General features: G+C 46.0%; 1 protein-coding gene across 1 annotated transcript in view; it reads right to left on the reverse strand.

Annotated features, from left to right (window-relative positions):
* Positions 1 to 6,496: 6,496 nt before the first annotated feature.
* The window catches only part of LOC132467287 (inactive phospholipase C-like protein 2), a 46,877-nt gene continuing 33,849 nt past the window's right edge, over positions 6,497 to 19,524 (reverse strand). The window contains exons 4-6 of the mRNA XM_060064470.1: positions 16,422 to 16,497; positions 10,665 to 10,774; positions 6,497 to 8,359 (exon numbers count right to left, since the gene is read on the reverse strand). Of these exons, the coding sequence (XP_059920453.1) occupies positions 8,147 to 8,359; positions 10,665 to 10,774; positions 16,422 to 16,497 (399 nt within the window). The 3' untranslated portion in view covers positions 6,497 to 8,146. The remainder of the gene's footprint in view (positions 8,360 to 10,664; positions 10,775 to 16,421; positions 16,498 to 19,524) is intronic.

Below are 19,524 nucleotides of genomic sequence, written 5' to 3' on the forward strand. Positions count from 1 at the left end.
GTACGGGCTTCTAGTGTAATCCCTGCTCTTCCACTGTCTTCTCTTCTATCTACCTGGGAGCCATATCGTGCTGTTCCCAGGAGAACCGGATGTACGTCTGTCTGTCTGGCTACCTCAGTCTGTACAGAGCTGATCTGCCAAAACCAGCCGCCTCCTCTCGTCCCAGCTTGTCCACAGAGCTCTCAGCCATGAAGCGCGATGGCAGGGTTATTTTACTCCAGGGAATACAAAAGCTGACAACTCCTCTGTAGCCCAAACCTTCGGTTTGTGCTCCTCGGTTTTCAGTTGGTGTCCGCAAGTGTTCTAGTGGAACGGCCGAGAACGGACAAGTGTGGTGCTTCACCTGAGAACTGAAATTGCCTACAGGTTAAATACAGTATTTGTTTCTGCCTCGTTACCACAACTGACAGAAGGGTTAATGCATAACTCATCTCCGCCAAACACACTGTACCTCAGTCTTTCTCCTCTCCCGATGGCTGTTTTGGTCTCTCTCTCTGGATCTTTTCGTCTCTCTCAGTCTCTCCCTAATCTTCATATCTCTCTGTCTCTTCCACACCTTTGTCTTTCTTGCCCAGTGTCTCTCTCTCCCATCTCTCCATCTCTCAATCCTTCATCTCTTTCGCTCTTAATCTGTCCTTCTTCTCAGTCTCTACCTATGTCTCTCATCTTTCCCAATACAAATTTAAGCCCTTCCAGCCGTAGGTCTGTGAGACTACCCATTTGTTTGGCCTCTGTCAGAATCGCTCTAGCACGCTGTGTGTGTCCGAGCATGTACGGGTAGCCGAGCATGCGTGTATATGCTTGTGTGTGTGTCTTTCCCTCCTATAATTTTTACATCCACAACAATGGATCATCACCCAGACAGGATGCAGCAGCTGCCACTGCAATCTCTTTAAGATCCATCTGGGAGCTGATTGGTCGACTGGCCCGATCTAATCAAATCAGGGGGAGCATGGCCATCCGTCATCCTAACGGATTACATTCTCACGCCTCTGCCACGCTTTGACAACTCACACTGGACGCCATTTCTACGCCGTTACGCTTCGTTTGGTACAAAGCTCCTTCAAAGCGCTGAAGCTAGCCACGGGTGAGCTACCACGTGACAGTGGACGACCCACAGAACGGCACATCAGCGATGACCAAGGCTGGCACATCCTAGCGATGACCACACACCAAGCGAGCGACGGTCCGGCTGAGATGATCGGCCCTGAACCCTCAGTCGTACCGTGGCTGGACCGGCGGTGCACGACGCGGTCAGACATTACATGACTAGCTTAGCTTTTCCTCGGGGGAGAACAGCTAAGCTTGTCACCTAATGGCGGAGCTGGGTACCGCCAGCGGCTAGCTTGGCGTTAGCGCCCAAGAGTTCAATGACGGGCTGTGCCAACACGACACAGACTCGGGTTTGTTTGGCGTGCTGGCAAGGGGCGAGTTACGGCGCTAGCCTAAACAGAGGGACAATGTTCGCCCGCGGCAAGAACAGGCCGTTATTGTTAACAGGGAGTGTGAGAAATCGTGTGGGCACGGGGACAGCAGGGTGACATTGTTTGTAACCAGAAGGTTGCGCCACACCACTTCCTCTTCCTCCAAAGCCTCTGCATGTCCAATAGTCCTCCTTTTCTTCATGGCTGAAGAACTCTGCTGACCCACTGCCGGAACCTTTACAACACGCTTGGCACTTAACAGGGCTTGGCGTCTCAGACCTTCAGATAACCAAAATGATATTGTCCTATTGACACATTTATTAGCTGACCTTTTAACCTTTCTTTACTTCAGCTTACCGACATTGATAACCAACAGTACATCTGATCAAGCAAAAGTACATTTGAAAGCAGACAAATCCATGTTGTATTATAGTAGTGCTTTATAAATAAGGCAACACAGATCCTCTAAAGATGTATTGGTATCACAATATGGGTGGGAAGGTAGGGCTGGATAGTCTTGTGGTTCTGGTATTGGACTCCTAATCAAACGGGTCTGGGTTCAAAACAAATGTCTACCCTACAGTACCTGTAGATATCAACAAGCAAGATGCTAACCCCCTACATGCTCTTTCAAGTTACTTTGGATTTCTAAATGACCAAACAGTAAAATGTCATCCTTTCTTCTTACTTGGAAGACTAAACTTAGAAGAGTAAGCCTTGTAAGTAGGTAAGTCCCCAAATAAATCCTAAAAATCCAAGGCAACTAATAAATGCGTACATTTTATGAATGTTCCAAGTTGTGAACATGGCCCTGTCTGTGGCTCCTCACTCTGACAGGGTGACAAACAACAAACCAGGATAAAGGTGTCACGTGTTCTGCTGTAAATACGCCTCATTGTTTAACGAGACGTCCTGTAAAGTGCCTGTTGTACCTTTTCCATCCATTAAGAAGAAGCGGTCCAAGATGAGCTTACAACCATTGTCTGCACTTGGCACTGGACCTCGATACATGCAGATGCTTTATCCAAAGTTGCTTTGTGAAGTAGCCTACAGATAAACTACAGATATTGGGGTTCGAGCCCAGAACATTTCAGATGGGAGTCACAAATCCAGACCACCATCCCGCTCTCCCAACAAGACTTACTTGCCCCAGTCATGTATGTAAAATAATGCAAGATGCAGTATGTAAATGTAAATTCATTCAGTTTTGTGCGAAAAATCCAACTTGCACATTGCCTTGTGTACAACAATCTTTTGGATTCCAGTAGTAGCTTCCCTACTGCATACCACACATGTATATCTTTGTGTATTTTCCGCAAAAATACAATCAATCTGCATACTTCTTCCACCTGTCCCAAGATAAAATTACCAATTATTATTAATTATTATTATTAGTGGTGTGTGGTTAGAAAACTGGCAGCAGCCTTCTGGGAAAAAGGTGACCTCTGGTTGAACGGATTAGCATTCCGCTAGCTATTCCCTTCCTCTGAAAGAAAGGCTGCCTATTAGCGTTAGGGGGGTTGCTTTTGAATGAAGCTCTTATGGGTTTCCCATCACTCTGTATCACTTGTGTACACACGCCCCTGCATACAAAGCCTCACTTTGTAGTACACGCTTCTTGGCCCTATCTATCTAAATGGCTGTAGGGTATATTACTCCGCAGCGATCACTCGCTCGTAGAGATGCTCAAAGTGCTGTTGAGGGCTTCTCACAAAAAGGCCAGAGAAAGTGCTCAGGGACAGGCATTTGAGCAGTCAGAGGACTGCTCAAGTATTCACATTGAAGAGAAACAAGCTTTGGGAAGAGGTGACGTAGAGTGTCTTGTTTACAATCCTGAAGGCAAAGGGTGTATTGGGCCAAATATCAGCGATGTAGTTGCATTATGCTGTGGGAGGCTACCATGAAAACACTAAGCAAGCATATAAACCTCTGCATGAGCAGACATTGTGCTGGACCTATATCTGATAAAGTCAGTACGCATCACTTGGGATGTACACTTGGATTTTTCATATAGGTTGACATTTATTTTCAACCTGCCTTGGTTTTTCTGTCGTTTGACGGATGTTGTTGTGGCTTAAGATATATGTGGCTCCTATCACTCAAATGTCAATTTCACTCCTGGATGACCTGACATATGACCAATGATGGCCCAGCGGGGGGATGGAAACCGAAGGTATATAAGTACACGGTCAATAGAGAAGCAAGGCAGCAGACCACAGAGGGTAATTCAAATTATTCCAAAAATGAAAACAAGAAATTAGATATTAATAACAACACAAAAGATACAAGGCAAAGAAAGTGATGCGGAGAGGAAAGAGAGAAGAGAGATAGACTGCTCGCTGCTTTTCTTCCATTGACCTTTATCTCTGCGGGTGATGTCTGTGGTCGCCTCAGCGGTGTCTGGAGGCCGTCACGGCGGGCCTAGACACCCCGAAGACGAACGGCTTGCCACCGCTTTACAACAAACACGGCCGACGGCAGAGACCATTTGTTTTACTGGGCCCATAACAAGCCGTCATGGTACGGTCCGACGTTATTTACCAAACAGCCCCGCGTCGATTCATGTATTTATGCGTCTTACACTTATTTTGAAGATGAACTACAGGGTACCGTCTTGAATAACATTTACCGCATATTTTATCCACAAGCATTCCATCATAGAGATGAGACGTTAAAATCTTTACCCCGTGTCTTCCACTCATTTCATCTGTATTTTTTGATGCAACTGACATGTTTGCAGGGATTTCCGTCTTGCTTTGTTGAGGTCCTCGTGAGGCCTCCTCCTGTTCCCGCCGTGAGACTGATGTCTTCCAGACCAACACTCACCGTCGCCTGACTTCTCACCGGCGCTCCAGCACCACCCAGTCTCCAGTCCGGTCTCCACAGGGGCTTTTGTACTTCTAATAAAACAACCCACTATATTTCTCCTAACTTTAACTGAACCTGTGGCTCTCGGCCAATCCTTCTTCTCAGAATTCTTCATGTTATACAAATGTATATGTAGTGGTTATTGAGTTGAATTCATTGTTGTACTATTCTCGAGATAACATTCAACCGTAGATAAGGTTTTTACCTTTATAACTTCACTGTGTCTACCTATGGAGATTAATGCAGCTCAATCAACTGCATATGCACAAGAAAGAAAAAACATGAGATGACATCCCTTATTGTCGCCTGTAGCGAGTGCGTTGTATTTATATTTCTTACTCTCTGTGCATGTTGAGCTCTGTCCGTGCCTTAAAACACTGTGCTCGGTATTCAGTGACAAGTGATTACCCGACAGAAGACTCTGAAAGTGCATTAGGGAGAACGAGGTTGACCCCCACCACTTCCTGCCGAGAGGGAAACCAGGGCTAGGATGTATGATGTACGTGTAGAACACAAAGTTTGCTTCCTCATGGTTTCATAGGGTATCATCAGTACATGCCTTGCTAGGCTATACGGTGTTAGTTAGACCCCGACCGATAGCTTAGTGCATGTGGGTCATGTTTGGTAAGGAGCCTAACAGACACTGGTAAGGCGGGCCTTTACCTAGGCCTGTTGCAGTACTCTGCGGTCATCCTGTAAGAAAAAACTTGAGACTCCATCCTCCTCAGCTCATCACAGCTCCAACATCAAGCACTGCAGGCAAATTCAGAAGAAGAAGATAAAAAAATAAATAATGCCACACCAGCCTCAATGTACGTGTTGCCATCCAGTTGCCTAGGCAACTGTGGCTCGTCAAAAGTGCTCGTCGGCGGCAGACTGGAGAGCTGAGCCACTTTGAGCGCCCTTGCGCGAGGAGGAATTAATTCCCAGCGCTGGTGAACACACAGAGAGCCAGGGCACAAGCCATCGAACACGCACTGGAGTGCTGAAGTGGAGCGAGAAGAGGAGCCAAGAGCGCAATGACAGCATGTCAAGAGAAAACGTGCAAGTCAATGTGAAACGGATTACTAAAAATTAGCTGTGTCGCGAACAGTGACGCCTGGCTAGGAACCAGATGTCAATGTGGTTGATGTTTCCGCTTTAAGGCGGGGGGATGTGAGACAGGGAGAGGGGAAGTTGGGGGATAAGAGACGACTGTAAACAGCGAGGTAAGTGGGCTGTGGAGTGTTCCTCACGTGTACTTCAGCCACAAATGTTTGACAACAGGGTTGAGTTAGGGTACGGGCTGTCACGGGACAGTTGCAGGGGGCCCATGTGTTTTGGTCTTGGTAACAGCCCAGGGGTGATGGCCTTAAAGAGGGTCAGGGATGGGGGGGGTGGAAGATACTTCAGGCTACACAAACAATGCCTCAGCACTGTTTAGGCAGGAAAGTAGTCAAAAACGTGGAAACAAAACAAAACTTAAGATGTAATGTTGATGTCCAGCTCTCCTCTCTCTCCATTGGTCTGGTCTCTCTTTCTCTCCATGTTGTTCTGTATTCTTTCACATTGAGAGAAAATAAGCATTATATCCACTAATAGAAACAGATAGGAACTGCTCCTTAAAATTACACACTTTGGTCCATCAGTTCAGAGTAGGAATGAGAAGCAAAGGGAATGAAAACAGCATATGGTAGAACACAAGTTGAAGGATAATATGGTGCATTTGAGAACATATTCACAGGCCGCTAGCCGGCTGTTCAGTAATGAGTCACAAGGCTTCTTTTTGGCACGGCTAAATGTGTTTGTGTTTGTTTGCCAATGTCTAGCTTTTTGTAAGCTTATATTAATCTCCATCCATCTATTTTGTAATTATAGTCATTTGGCAGATGCTTTTATCCAAAGTGACCTAGTGAAATCCAATAAATTTCATTAAGGATTAATGTCTTGCCTGCAGTTTGATTGTAGCGTAGCCTCTTTAAAGATATTTAAAATAATTATTTTAGAACGACTCAAATTTCCTCATTGTGTTATCCATTTGAAACAGAGCGAACTAAAGACACTACTATGTCGATATTGGGAAGAGAGACTCACTTTTCTTCTCAAATACCGGTGTGTGAATGGGTTAAGCAGAGACCAAACATGTAGTGCTGATATGGCATTTCTTCGGGTTTCATCTGGAATAATCTTGTGGAAACGACATCCAAGCTCACAGAAGCAGTCAATTCTTTATCGGGTCTTTTAATGAAAATACCATGGGAGAAAAAACACAATCTCTTCTATAATTCATTTGAATGAATTCAAGTTATGAATACAAAATAAACAGAAACATCTTTGAGTTAGTTGTTGAGCTCAAGGTCACATGCCACCAGCTCTTTTCTGTGGTTGCTTTAAGTTGCTGGTTTAATATTTGACACTTGGGGCGTTTGCTTGGAGAACACACACACACACACACACACACACACACACACACACACACACACACACACACACACACACACACACACACACACACACACACACACACACACACACACACACACACACACACACACACGCACTACATTCTACTACTGTTCCTAGTGTTTCCACAAAGGAACGTTCCAGTGGGAAAGGTCAATAGGTCACATTGTTGCGACACCCTCTCCTCATCCCACCCCTCAGAAGTTTCCCCGCCTGCCAAATTAAGAGCTCTATACAGAATAAAATAATTACTTTTTCTTTTCTCTTCCATGAACAAGTCATATCTTTTACAAAATAAATCTTATTTCCAAGTTTACAATAAGACTAATAAAACGATGCACGTCGGGGATAAAGAAAAGGACCAGGGTACTCCGTCTGTACACGAGGGATAGCATACTATTTGGCAGACAAGAACACAAACAAGTGCAGTGTTGTAAACGGTTCTTATCGGTTATTTTATACTTTTCTTCTTTTACCTTGTCCCCCCGCCCCCCCCCCCCCTTCCCCTTCCTTTCTGCCTACCGCTACATTCACAGCTCCAGTCTCTGATTGGGCAGAAAGAAAAAAAAAATACTCTTCAGTAAAATTGTGCTTTGAGAGATCCATCGGAAAAAAAGGATCCGGTCCGGACGAGCCGCAGGACTCTGGTCCGTTCCTACCCAGAGTCCGCTCCGGTGGAACCCCGGATCCGACCCGTTGCAGCCCAGGATCCAGTCCGGTGGTTTGAGTGTGCCACCACTGGCTAAGGCGGCTCCATGGCTACATGATTCCCAAGGTTTCCCCCGGCTCCCCCGATAGTGAGGTGTGGAGATGTGGTACAGAAGTACAGGGGCGACAAACGCTAAACGGTAAATTATCGGTGGTGAGAGTGCGGTTGAGAGTGGAGAACACCCCCAGCCTGAGGTTGCCAACTCAGGCTGGGGGTGAGGTCCCAGGTTCCCCCCCCGCCCCGAGACGCCTCGCTCCCTTGACGGGGGAAATACTTGTTGGTATTCAGGTGATCCCTGTGAAGACTCAGTGAGGCGGCGCCATCTGAGCAGAGCTGTCAAGGTCACACCCGTCTTCAGCTGACTCACTGCGCCAGCATATTGGAAGGCTGCATCTGAATCATCCTAAATACAGATTATACGTTTCCCTTGGATGCCACATCAGTCTGGCTCCGTTCTTTTGAACCCGCCTCTAAGGAGCTTTCAGAAGGATGAGTGTGTGACGTTGGGAATGTTCTCAACGGCGGGAATGTACAAAAAACAAAAGTGTCTGTGGGGTTGGGAGTAGTTGAACTCAGTGTCGGGCTACAAAGTACGAGGGTTCCTAACAGGCAAAAGGCGGCGTGGCGAGGAGGTGGTGGGGTTGTGGAGCGGGGGGGCGGGTGAGAGCGGAGGAGGGGTAGGGTACCGGAGAACACGACCGGCTCAAAAGTCCTGGTCGGAGAGCCGGTCCTCGGCGGAGGCCTTCTCCGGGATGACCTGCAGGCCGCGGCCGTTCCTGGACTCGGAGGAGCCGGAGGAAACGCGGGGGTGGCCGTGGCCTCCCTTGCTGAGGCTGGAGGTCAGGGCGGCGTAGTGGATCTGCTTCAGGTTCTCCTGCACCTCGTTCCGGGCGTGCTTCAGCAGGTCCGCCTGGCCCTGCAGAGGTCAAAAGGTCATGAGGTCATAGGGGTCGACACGGAAATGGATGTGATTACATCTCATTCTGAGACGAATGTCGATTACCACATTTCCCGTTGGTCATGAATGAAGCGTTATCTTCAGTTATCTCTTGCTTTCATCCAAAGCAACTTATTGAATGTCGTTAGAGATTTGAGCGCAAACTAGAAAATGTTGGCAAAAAGTAAACTGCCCTAACCAGGCGGCCAGGCCGTCCTGCCCGCCGTAGGTGTGTAGCGCTACGTGTGGAAGTGTAATTTGAGGTGTGACTATGTATTTTGTCATTTGAGGCGCGTAATCAAGGTGTATACTTTGCCCTTACCTTGATCCCTTGAGTGTTTGTCTTGTGACTCGCTGAATAAAGGAGATTGTATCTAATCAGCACAGACACATCCCATACTGCATTTAGATCACCTAATAAACAAGCCCCACCCAGACTTGACATCCCATGGAGGGACCCTTAGTAGTCCCCAGGTCAGGTGGTATTCCAGCGGCCTTGATCAGCAGTGGAGGGACCAATGCCCAGCAGCCTGATCAATTATGCAGCCGTACCACACACTGTCAAGAAGCCACGCCGTTTCCCCTGGGTGCCTTGGTTTAAATTATCACTCGGGCTGTAGGGCTGTACCTGGGAGGTGGTCTTAATCAACACCCTCTGAAAAACGTTGGCATACATACGCCGCACAAGGTCATGGATAATTAGCTCTGGGGGTTGTGGATGCAGTGGAGTTGTTAATGAAAGCTACGGTAAACAAACCAAAACAAATAGAGCAGTTAGCTTGGCAAACGTCCCTGGCAGCAAGAAGGCCCTTTGTCGGAAACCTGAAATAAATCCAGGAATTTATTACTGAAATGACACGTCCTTCTACAAAGTGGGCAGTTATTCATTAGTGTCTCCTTTGTTGTGGATTGAATTGAAGTGGACATGTTGTTGCCGTGTTTTAAAGTTGCCCTGTTTTCTATTCAAACTTTGTTGTTGAAGAGGTTATGTCCGTGGTAAAGTAGGCCAGAGAGAGGGGGAAAGCTTGCAGTTACTCCAAATAATAGACATGGGAGTCATTATGGCCTATCCAGGCACCTAAGTAGTTTACACAAACATAATAGGTCGATGTGCAATAGAGGAAAATCGCCTCCAAGAGGAACTGCACTGAACTGCACTGCAAGGAAATATGTTGGCTTGATGTGCTTGGCACAGGATGGAAAGAGTGATTTATCTGGCATGTCCACTTTGACACGGAATGCCTCAACTTCAGTGTTCTTTCGGAGACAAACTGTCCACCGTCCGATCCGCCTCATTCTTGCATCCCTTTCTTCTCATATCATTCTAGGATGAGATACATGAAAGTCATCTTGTTTTACGAATGGACCTAGACCTTTTATCAACATTTAGCGACACTACATTACATTTGCTTTCACCACAGTAATACTTGAACTCCCCTTTCACTAGGGGTGAGAAACTCTTGGCACCTCACGATTCGATTCCGATTATGAGGTCAACGATTTGATGCTGAAGCGATTATCGATGCAACAATTTTTTTTATGTACATTTCCATACATGATTTTCAAAGATATATAGATACATCTGGGTTTGCTACTCAGAGTTTGCTAATCACTACCTACTTATGTGATGATCATTAAAGACATTAACAGATTAATTAACTTATCTAATATGTCATGTCATATGTTATGAAAGCTTTTGTCACAAATATGACTTTCTATGAACAACGCAATAATCAATGCAGCTTGCATTATAACACAATATGGAAGCATGCAAAAAGTAGATTTCAGTTTTATTTTCTTTCTAATCTTTAATTTCTATGTCATTAAAGGAAAAGCTGCTCTTGAATTAGAAGGAGTTCTTGTGTCTGGCTGTGAGTTTGCGCGCATGCTTTGCGTAGGCTGAATCGCAATCGTGTGAAGACAAATCAGATTGGCCAATACACACTGAAGATAAATTCAATAATTTTAAAATGACCAAAAATATCCCTCTCTGGCGAACAGAATGTTGCAGCAGGCAAAAATAAATAAATAAATATATTATCTTTTTTTTTTTATTCCGATTATTAATTTATCTGCATCGAGACAGAATCGTTCTAGCGAGAATCGCGATGCATCGAAGAATCAAATATTTTTCCCACCCCTACCTTTCACTAACGAATGTAAATTGTGTTCATTATGAAGTAAGGGGGAGGAGGTAAGTGCTATGTTTCTAGGAAAGTGTGTGATGAAACCTCTGTTAACATGGAGGGGGTGCCGCCGGCTGGCAGGGGGCCGCTGCTTGTACCTTCAGGATGGTGATGTTCCACGTGAAGCTCTCCACCGCCTTGTGGAGCTTCCTCCCTTTCAGACCCTCCTTCACCGCCAGCTCCTGGAGGTTCTCGTGGAACTCCATCGCTGCAGGAGGGAGAGGAAGAGAGGGAGGAGGAGTGGAGGGGAGGGAGGTGTCACGGAAGAGTTGGTTGGGGAGTGGGAAGAAGGGTTGGTGGGGATGGAGGTTGGATGATGGGGGGAGGGGGGGTGAGAGAAGGAGGTGGGGAGCGGGAGGAAGAGTTGGAGGAGAGGAAAGAAGGAAGGGGAAGAAGATCAGAGGAGCTTCTGCAATGTTCCTCTATGGACGGTCGTGTCCTTCTGCACAAGGTTAACCTGAGGCTTGTTCTCTGCTGAAAAGGGATAAAGTATTGAAGGAGTTGCAATAAGAGGAAAGGAAAGCAAAGACGCATACAAAACAACAAAGGTCAGAGGAAAGGAAAGGACTCCAGAAGCAGAGAGAAATTAAAGAGAGGGAAAAGAGAGAGAAAGAGGCAGTGGAGTGTGGTGGTTTGGGCACAGACACGCTGGTCCTGGGCGGTGGATGAGCTTCAAGATCGCAGACAGCGGAGGGATTTGTCCCTCGATGAGCTTGCCCCCCTCCTGTCCACTGTTTATTCCTCTTCCATTATTGCTGCATCAGTTTCTCTTTTCCATCATCTCTCTCTCCCCCGATTTCTTTCTCCCTCTCCATCAAATGCTGGCTCTCTTTCCCTTCATTTCTCTCTTCCTCTCCATTTCTCTCCCTCTCTCTCTTACCCATTCCCTCCGGGGAGACAGAGCTCCCCTCTGTTTGTTACCCCTCTCTCTTTATCTCTTTCCTCCCTCTCCATCTCTTCACCATCTCTCCTTCTCTCAATTTCTCCCTTTCTCTCCATTTCTCCCTCCCCTCCGACCTCCCTCCCTCTCTTTCTGTTCCTCCCCTTGTCTCTTGCATGACTGAGTTTATGTTAGGATGTGCGGTGAGGTCAGGCAGGTTATTATTGAAGTGTGGTTTAAACACCGCAACAGAACAGGAGATAAACCACACTGAGAAACACTAAGGGGGCTAGGTACACATGCATCTTATGTGCAGACCAAGGGCATGCAAAACCGCAGCATTTAGGTCACATTTGGGTCAGGCCATGCCCACTCATGTTGCTGATGACGTTGTCTTGGCAACGGGAGAGAGGCTTGGGGAAAGAGAGAGAGAGAGATGGAGAAGGAGAGACTACACACACATCCTACTCGTACACATAGAAAGATGGATGCTTTCTCCGAGACGGCGGGTTCCTCGGCTTCTATGGAACCATGACAAAGTGAGAACCCCTTCTGAGCCAAGAAAAGTGAGCAGTTATTGGAGAAGCAAAGAGGCGGGAAAATAAGATGCAACGCAGCTGTCGTTTTACATCATCAGGTGCTAAACAGCAACGGCGCCTGATGACACACACCCGTGGTTTTATTTTCTCCCCTAGCTATTTCAGCAAAAACAAATCCAATGCCCTGGAGCAGTGTGTTCACGCTTAATGCACTCTAAGCATGACTGTACTGGAGACAGACAGGCACAAACAAAAACACACAGGCACCCTCCCAGCAAAGGGTTACCTAGCAACATGTGATGGAGTCTGGCGGGCAGAGGGGACCGCTCATTGTGAGAAAAGCTGGTCGCTAACGGCGCCAGACAGCCGCTGCACCATGAAGCCGCCTGACAGCCCCGTGATGGATCTGCGCTAGCGAAGAAACGGACCAGAGACCGATGACCGCTCTCATCCGCCCAGCCGCAGGAAAATAAACCTCACCCCTGAGGTGAGTGACACCACCATGGGGAGATCAACAAGTAACCGTCATTGGACTGCCAAGCTTCAGTGGAGTCCAGGACGGGGGCCAGCGAGAGTCAACGAGGAAGCAAGACCGCGTCAGGAGAAGGGCTCATGACAGTATGGTCAGACTCCTGCAATGCAAGGAACCACTGTATTGCCTGATGCAGTAGAAAGGGTTTGGCAGAAGTATTAGGTTAGAGATTAGGTTATGGTATCAGGTTATTGATGGTTAAGTTAAATTATTTGGTTTTAAGTTGAGATATTAGGATAGAGGTGGTCCAGTTATGGTATGAGGTTTTAAGAATAGGTTAGAGATGGTTTAGGTAAAGTATTAGGTTGGAGAAGGTTACATTTATGTATGCGTGTTTGATATGGGTATGGGTTTGCGAATGGTTTGGTGGAGGTTATACATACTGAGGTTTGAAAAGGGCTAGTGCTAGGCTAGCCATGTAATGTGGCTGAAATTCGCCTGAAATGTCAGTTCATATTAACGCTAATGTTTGTAACTCAGGCGTGCTCGAGAAAACATAAACACAACAGTCTTCTTCATTACCAATTGTGTATGTATCATTTCTGTGCAAAAAGCAATAAAGAGATTCGGAAACCAAAATAATACATATTTGTAGTGTTAACACAGGATTCAGAGCGCCCAATATGGCCACAGCGGCAGCCGAAACACATTGAAGTGCTGAGCGGCATCTGTGTGTTGCTCTTCCTGTTAGTCTGCTGTGAAGGTGCAACCATCCAACTGTGATGAATGCCAATGGAGCCACAGTGAGATCCAGGAACAGAGAACACACTGTGTGTGTGTGTGTGTGTGTGTGTGTGTGTGTGTGTGTGTGTGTGTGTGTGTGTGTGTGTGTGTGTGTGTGTGTGTGTGTGTGTGTGTGTGTGTGTGTGTGTGTTTCCCGGCTAACTCTGTTGACTCATAAATAACACACACCACAAGAGCTGGCTCTTCCTAAGCAGTCTGATGGATATTCACGGTTACTCGCTGCGGGCATGGCTTCCGTAACCTTCCACTGGCTGGGTAAGGGTCACACGACTCAGAAAACAACATGCTGTTCAGAGTTTAAACTCATGTATAACTCAAGTAAAAAACATATTTTGCGTTACTTGCGACACACACACACACACACACACACACACACACACACACACACACACACACACACACACACACACACACACACACACACACACACACACACACACACACACACACACACACACACACACACTAAATCAATGTTCAAGTGTATTAGTCTGCCATGTTGTGGCCTACTTTCCAACAGTTGCCTTTTGAATTGGTCGAGCTGATTTCAGGTTACAAATGAATATGTCTCTTTGTACGACAACAATTTATCATGCATCATTTTCATATGGTCTCCTGAACCCTGTTTAAAATGGCCCATATTGAGAAGTTATTCATCAAGCCATTTATTTAAGTCGACATGTACAGCATAATAGATCGTTGGCTCTTTTGAAAAACAACAGCTAGTTGGCTGTAGTTGACTAATGAAGCATTCAAGAGCAAAAATCCACTTCATCAAACAATATCTTCCTCACCATATGTTTCTGGGAACACTGTACATAGAGCTGTGTTTTCTATAGATGGCAAAGAGTTGAAGCTCAATGATGCCCTCAAAGGGCATATTTCAAAGACATGTAATCAGCATGTTTGACCTTGTCTACTAACTTGGCCTGAAATCACCTCATTGTTGTGATGATGACATCACCAAATCCAAGGAGCCTGACATAACATTCCAACCAATAAAAACACAGCTGTCCCCCAACGGAACCCTACACTGCTCCCCGCCCTCACACCGATGGTTTTCTCTGGAAATACGTTATTACAGCGAAATTCAAGGGTGTTGCGTTTGGTCCGCCCCTCCCCTCTAGGTGCTCAACGTCTTCAGTGGAGATCTGGGGAGTGCATGAACACCATAATGAATAGAAATGACGGTGCGATATTGCCCGGCGCTCTTGGTTTTTACAGAATACAGCGCACCTAACTCCCCACCGCCATGTGACAGGACAATGAACTCCATGAATATTTGATACGTTATCCATCTGTAAAGCCAATAAAACCCAGCCCCGGCAATAATGGCTGTCTTTGTTTTATTCATTCAGTTTGTCCCTCCTGCCTCCGCACTCCCAGAGGGCCTTCTGGATTAACCTTGTGTAACACTGGACTGGGAAGGAGCGGATAATGTACGTACGTACGTACGTACATACATACATAATCCGCTCCTTCCCAGTCTACACGTACGTACCGGTATGTATGTATGTATGTATGTATGTATGTATGTATGTATGTATGTATGTATGTATGTACATATGTATGTATGTGTGCGTGTGTGTACATATGTATGTATGTACATATGTATGTATGCGTGTGTGTGTGTGTATATGTTACTAGACAGTCTAAAAGGCCACTCCAACAGTAAGGTGTGGTTCTGTAGCTCCTTCCCTCCTAATAATTCAGGCCTGGATTATCCTAATCTCCGACCCCATTAAATATGACACATTGTGACAGGCCAGAAAGAAGGCCAATTTCAACAGACAACCCCACAGTTGGGTGGAGGAAACCAGGCATTAAATACTGATCCTTCAAGCTTAGCATATCTGGCCTCACGAGAGGGAACTAAAACAAGATAATTTAACATGGATCTTCAGATTAAGACCTAGCAAAAAAAAATAAAAATTCAGTTCCTCTCTACATAAACTTCTTCTTTCATGAATAAAAAAAAAGATATGGTAAGAAAACAAAGCCCGCCATGCATCAGGGATTATAAAGGTCAAGGAAATACAAAACACACGATAGCCGAGTTGAACAGAGGAGTTGAAAGCAGGGTTTTTCTTAAATCACACCATCCCGCAAAGATTTACAAACCTCATGCATTCAAAACAGCCCAGAGATGAATCCCCTCGCAACAGCATTTTTTAAGTTCATAAGAAGGAATCAATCATAAACTAGAGACGTCGCCGCATTTTGCGAAGAAAATGCGTTTGGCTGCGTAAGGCAACTCGTGGGCGCAATATTCTGTGAGCGTGCCGACATGCTAATGCCTGCGAGGCTAATGAGCGAGCGTGCAGAGTTTCATGTCCCCGGGCTGCTTTGAAGTGGACTGTGTGTGTTTCAGTCTGTCAACAATATCGACGTGCTCCATTACTAATCGATCAATCATGATACACACAGATATGATGTCTAGTGGGAAACCAACCACTACAAACGCAAAGAAGTGAGGGTCCTAAAGAGCTGTATCAGAGACCCCGATTAGGACTTCCTGGAAATCTCCTCGTCGCGGAGCGTACAGGATGTCAGGATCAGAAAAGGAGAGCGTGGCATTGATATAATCCATCTGAATCAAATCCTAGCCTTCTAGAAAGGATTTCGGGGAAACATTCAACCGGATTCTTGTGAATAATTCTCTTTCATTCATGTCCAAGAGAGAGGGAGACTAACACATGAATACGAGAGAGTGAATGAGTGGGTAAGTATGCGTGCGTGGCTGCGTGCGTTCAGGTTATCTTGTAGTTGGCTGCATGAGAACAAGGGGAGAGCTAGCATAGATCGGACCGCCGTCTGCGGCCCCCTTTCATCTCGCCTCACCGGCCCCCTAGATGTTACCTCCACCCACCCTGCTCTTCAGACCTCTGCACAACACACAATCCATTTTAATTAGGAGGACGGGTGCCAAATCAAACACACCCCGACAAAGAGAGGAAGCACCGGCTGATACACATGAACATGAAGGGGATGTTAATACGTGGACCACACTGAGGGGAGCGCTATAATCAGCGGTGTCTTTGCTGAGCCGACACCATTCAGACACACTGCACTCTGGCCTCGGGGCGGTGATGAACAAGCACGTATTGTATAGTATTCTTTTTCGGATTTGTTGTCCACATGTGCTGTCACGGCGTCTTACCCGCTTTTTGAGTCTGCAGGATTCTCTCGTGGACGGCTTCCGAGTTCTCCAGGAGAGTCCTGCTCGTTTGGATCATCTGGATAAAGAGAGAGAGAGAGAGATAGAGAGAGACCCAAATGAGTACTTTTTCCATCTGCGTGCAACTGCTCCCCCCTGACCACAACTCCTCTCCCCAGCGCGACGGGGCTGGATGTTCAGCTGGTGACCCAGGAAGGAGAGGCTGAACAACAGGCTGTTATTACGGACGCGCGGCCGGGCCAGGCAGCTGGGCCGCGTTTGGTAAATTGGAGGGAAGGACGACTCAGGAAGGAGACAAGTTATTCTCATCCGGACGCGTCGACTGCTTTTTATTAAAGAGGCCAGACACACACACACACACACACACACACACACACACACACACACACACACACACACACACACACACACACACACACACACACACACACACACACACACACACACACACACACACACACACACACACACACACACTTGAAAGCGTATCATTTAAGGGCCATGAGCAGTTAGCCTGTGTGGTTGGTACGACGTGATATAAGCAGGCTTGTTTTGAAGGCGCTGCGACTGATTAACATGCGGACAATTATGCAGTGGAGCAGTGCCTGCGCAGATTCTACACAGCAGGGGGTCTTGGTGAACAGATTCAAATATTCAATTCCAAGGCGTTCAGAAACGCCCCTCAAACTAGAAATAAAAGACTGATCTCGACAATCAATGATGACGAACAGACGATTCAGGGGCTTCAGAAAAAAAATCATCACACTACATCGGTCATAGTGGTGGTCTAGGCTGAATTACACTCCAGCAGTGTGGCTCGGTCCACACAGTTTAACGTCATAGGGCGACATACAGCCTGTCACGCTACATTCTCCGGTTAGTTTGTGATAGAAACTAGTGGAGGACGTTTGCATATTTGTTTGTGTGTACAACACATCGTGGTCACATCATAAAGATTGGCCAGAGTTGTGTGACTTTTTGCACATGCTCAGAATCACGTGTTCTCAAGAAGATATACAAGCACCGGCGTACAGACCAATGAGGAAGTAGGATTCACCTTTGAGGAGATTGAGCCCTGGACAGAAGACATCCCCTCTATGCGGGTGGTCTTAGGTAGTGCCACAGCGATGGTCATTAACACAGTACATTGAGCTGGGTGCATTCTTTGATTTAATTAATTCTTAATTGCATTTTTACTGTCCGACGGTTAGTGAAATTGCTGAACCTCAAAATAAGAGATTTATGAAAGTTCCAGACTATGCAGATCCGCCTTAAAGTGTCAGTGAACTCACTGTTTCAAATGGGATTCAAACACAATTTAAGAAACGCGTTTTGGACTGAGAGTTCTGGGAAGGAGGGGCCATGTTACAATCCAAAAAGACAGTTTACTAGATAAAGTCATGAAAAGACTGTGTTCAAAATCTGTTTTTGAAGCAGAGCAGAACGTTCATATAGTGTTTTGGGGAGACCGACAAAAACATAGTTTTTACTTCTGTTTTCGCTAAATTAGTTGTCATCCGAGCCTATTTTCCGATACCAGGTGTTGTGCCGAAAATGGAATCCTCGTCTCAAATCGCAGCCCCTCTCCGCGTTATAGCAGTGTTTATATCATATCATCACAAGATGAGCAACTTGTCACATAAAGCGATGTTACATTTTATAGGCGACCTACAACGCAAGATGTCACATTCATGATAATGAACTACGAGGGCACTAAAATACGTAATAGTTTACAAGTCATACATGTAAGACTTGTAAATTCATGTAACCACAGCACAGACGAAATAAGCGAAGAGGGGGTGCGACTTCAGACGGGGATTCCATTTTCGGCACGACACTGCCATCTTTAAATAGTAGCATCAGCGTTCAGACAACAATAGTGATTGATTATTGAACACTGCAGGATCAGCGCGCAAGAACACGCCGTGGACCTTGACAGAGGTGGATATGCTCCTTTCTGTAGCCCTGTCTGTTGATGTGTCGCGTGCTATGCGACACGCCCATGTTGAAGAAGTAATTTTATTTGACCCGCCCACGTTAAAGAGCTGCTTTTTTAGATGGAAACACGACGTGACTGGAACCAAACCAAGTCGTGCTGCGCTAAGTCGTGGCGAGTTGAGCTGTTACTGTCGGTGGAAAAGCGGCATAAGCACCTGCAGAAAAGCAGGTAACTTTGGCAGCATCATTTTCTTCAGTTCTTTCTTATCATTGTCCTTTACATTACACGTTACATATAACATAGCAAAATATATGCTCCCCATTTATCCAGTAGAAAAAAAGGGGTTCATTAGATGCTTCAAACGATGGAGCATATATTTTGGTCTTCGTAGAAATCTAGGTTTGAATCGAAAATTGTCCATTAGCTTGAAAGAAATCGAGATTTGTGCCCAGGCCAAACTTTCCAGAATGTAAGCGCTCCATTACCGTCCCACAGGCTTCCCCTCACTCTATTGTTTATTGATTAATCAGGTTTCAGTGGAGTTAATGGATTACTCTGTGTGCTGTCAGCAACTAAACTCTCCATTAAACAATATCATCAGCCTTTCCTTTTGTCTCCAAGTGCCCCTGGATATTTGCTCTAGCACGTATCGGTCTTATATTAAGCCTTTAAAAAACGAATTTCTTAGTACCCCATACAGACAACCAGTTGGGTTTACAGAGTCTTATAAGCGACTCTTCTCCAAAGGGCATTCGTTTGACTTACTTTAATTCTGACTTAATTTAGATGGGATGAGGGAGAATCCATTTTCTTTATAATTTCCGGCAGCACACCATGTAAAAGACCTCTAAGTGCACATCCTCAGAGAAACTAAGGGCGTCATAAAGGCTACAACAAGGCAAGCTGGTATCTTTACTTTACTCTGAGCTAATGGCTCACTGTGATAAAAGGCTTTGCATTACTGGTGCTCTTCTGAGGTGGGAGACTTAAGGAAAATATTGTCCAGCAATGTTAGGAGGAGGACCAGGGGGTTGTCAGCCATCCCGGCCAAAAACGGTCACACCTGTTATCACCCAGGAGCAACCGGACTCAACTCAGGTACCCGTCTCTTCCCCCAGGCAACATAATGAGACTGCTTAACTGTTG

This window comes from Gadus macrocephalus, chromosome 11 (genome assembly GCF_031168955.1).
Source record: "Gadus macrocephalus chromosome 11, ASM3116895v1".
In the NCBI taxonomy this organism is placed as follows: domain Eukaryota; kingdom Metazoa; phylum Chordata; class Actinopteri; order Gadiformes; family Gadidae; genus Gadus; species Gadus macrocephalus.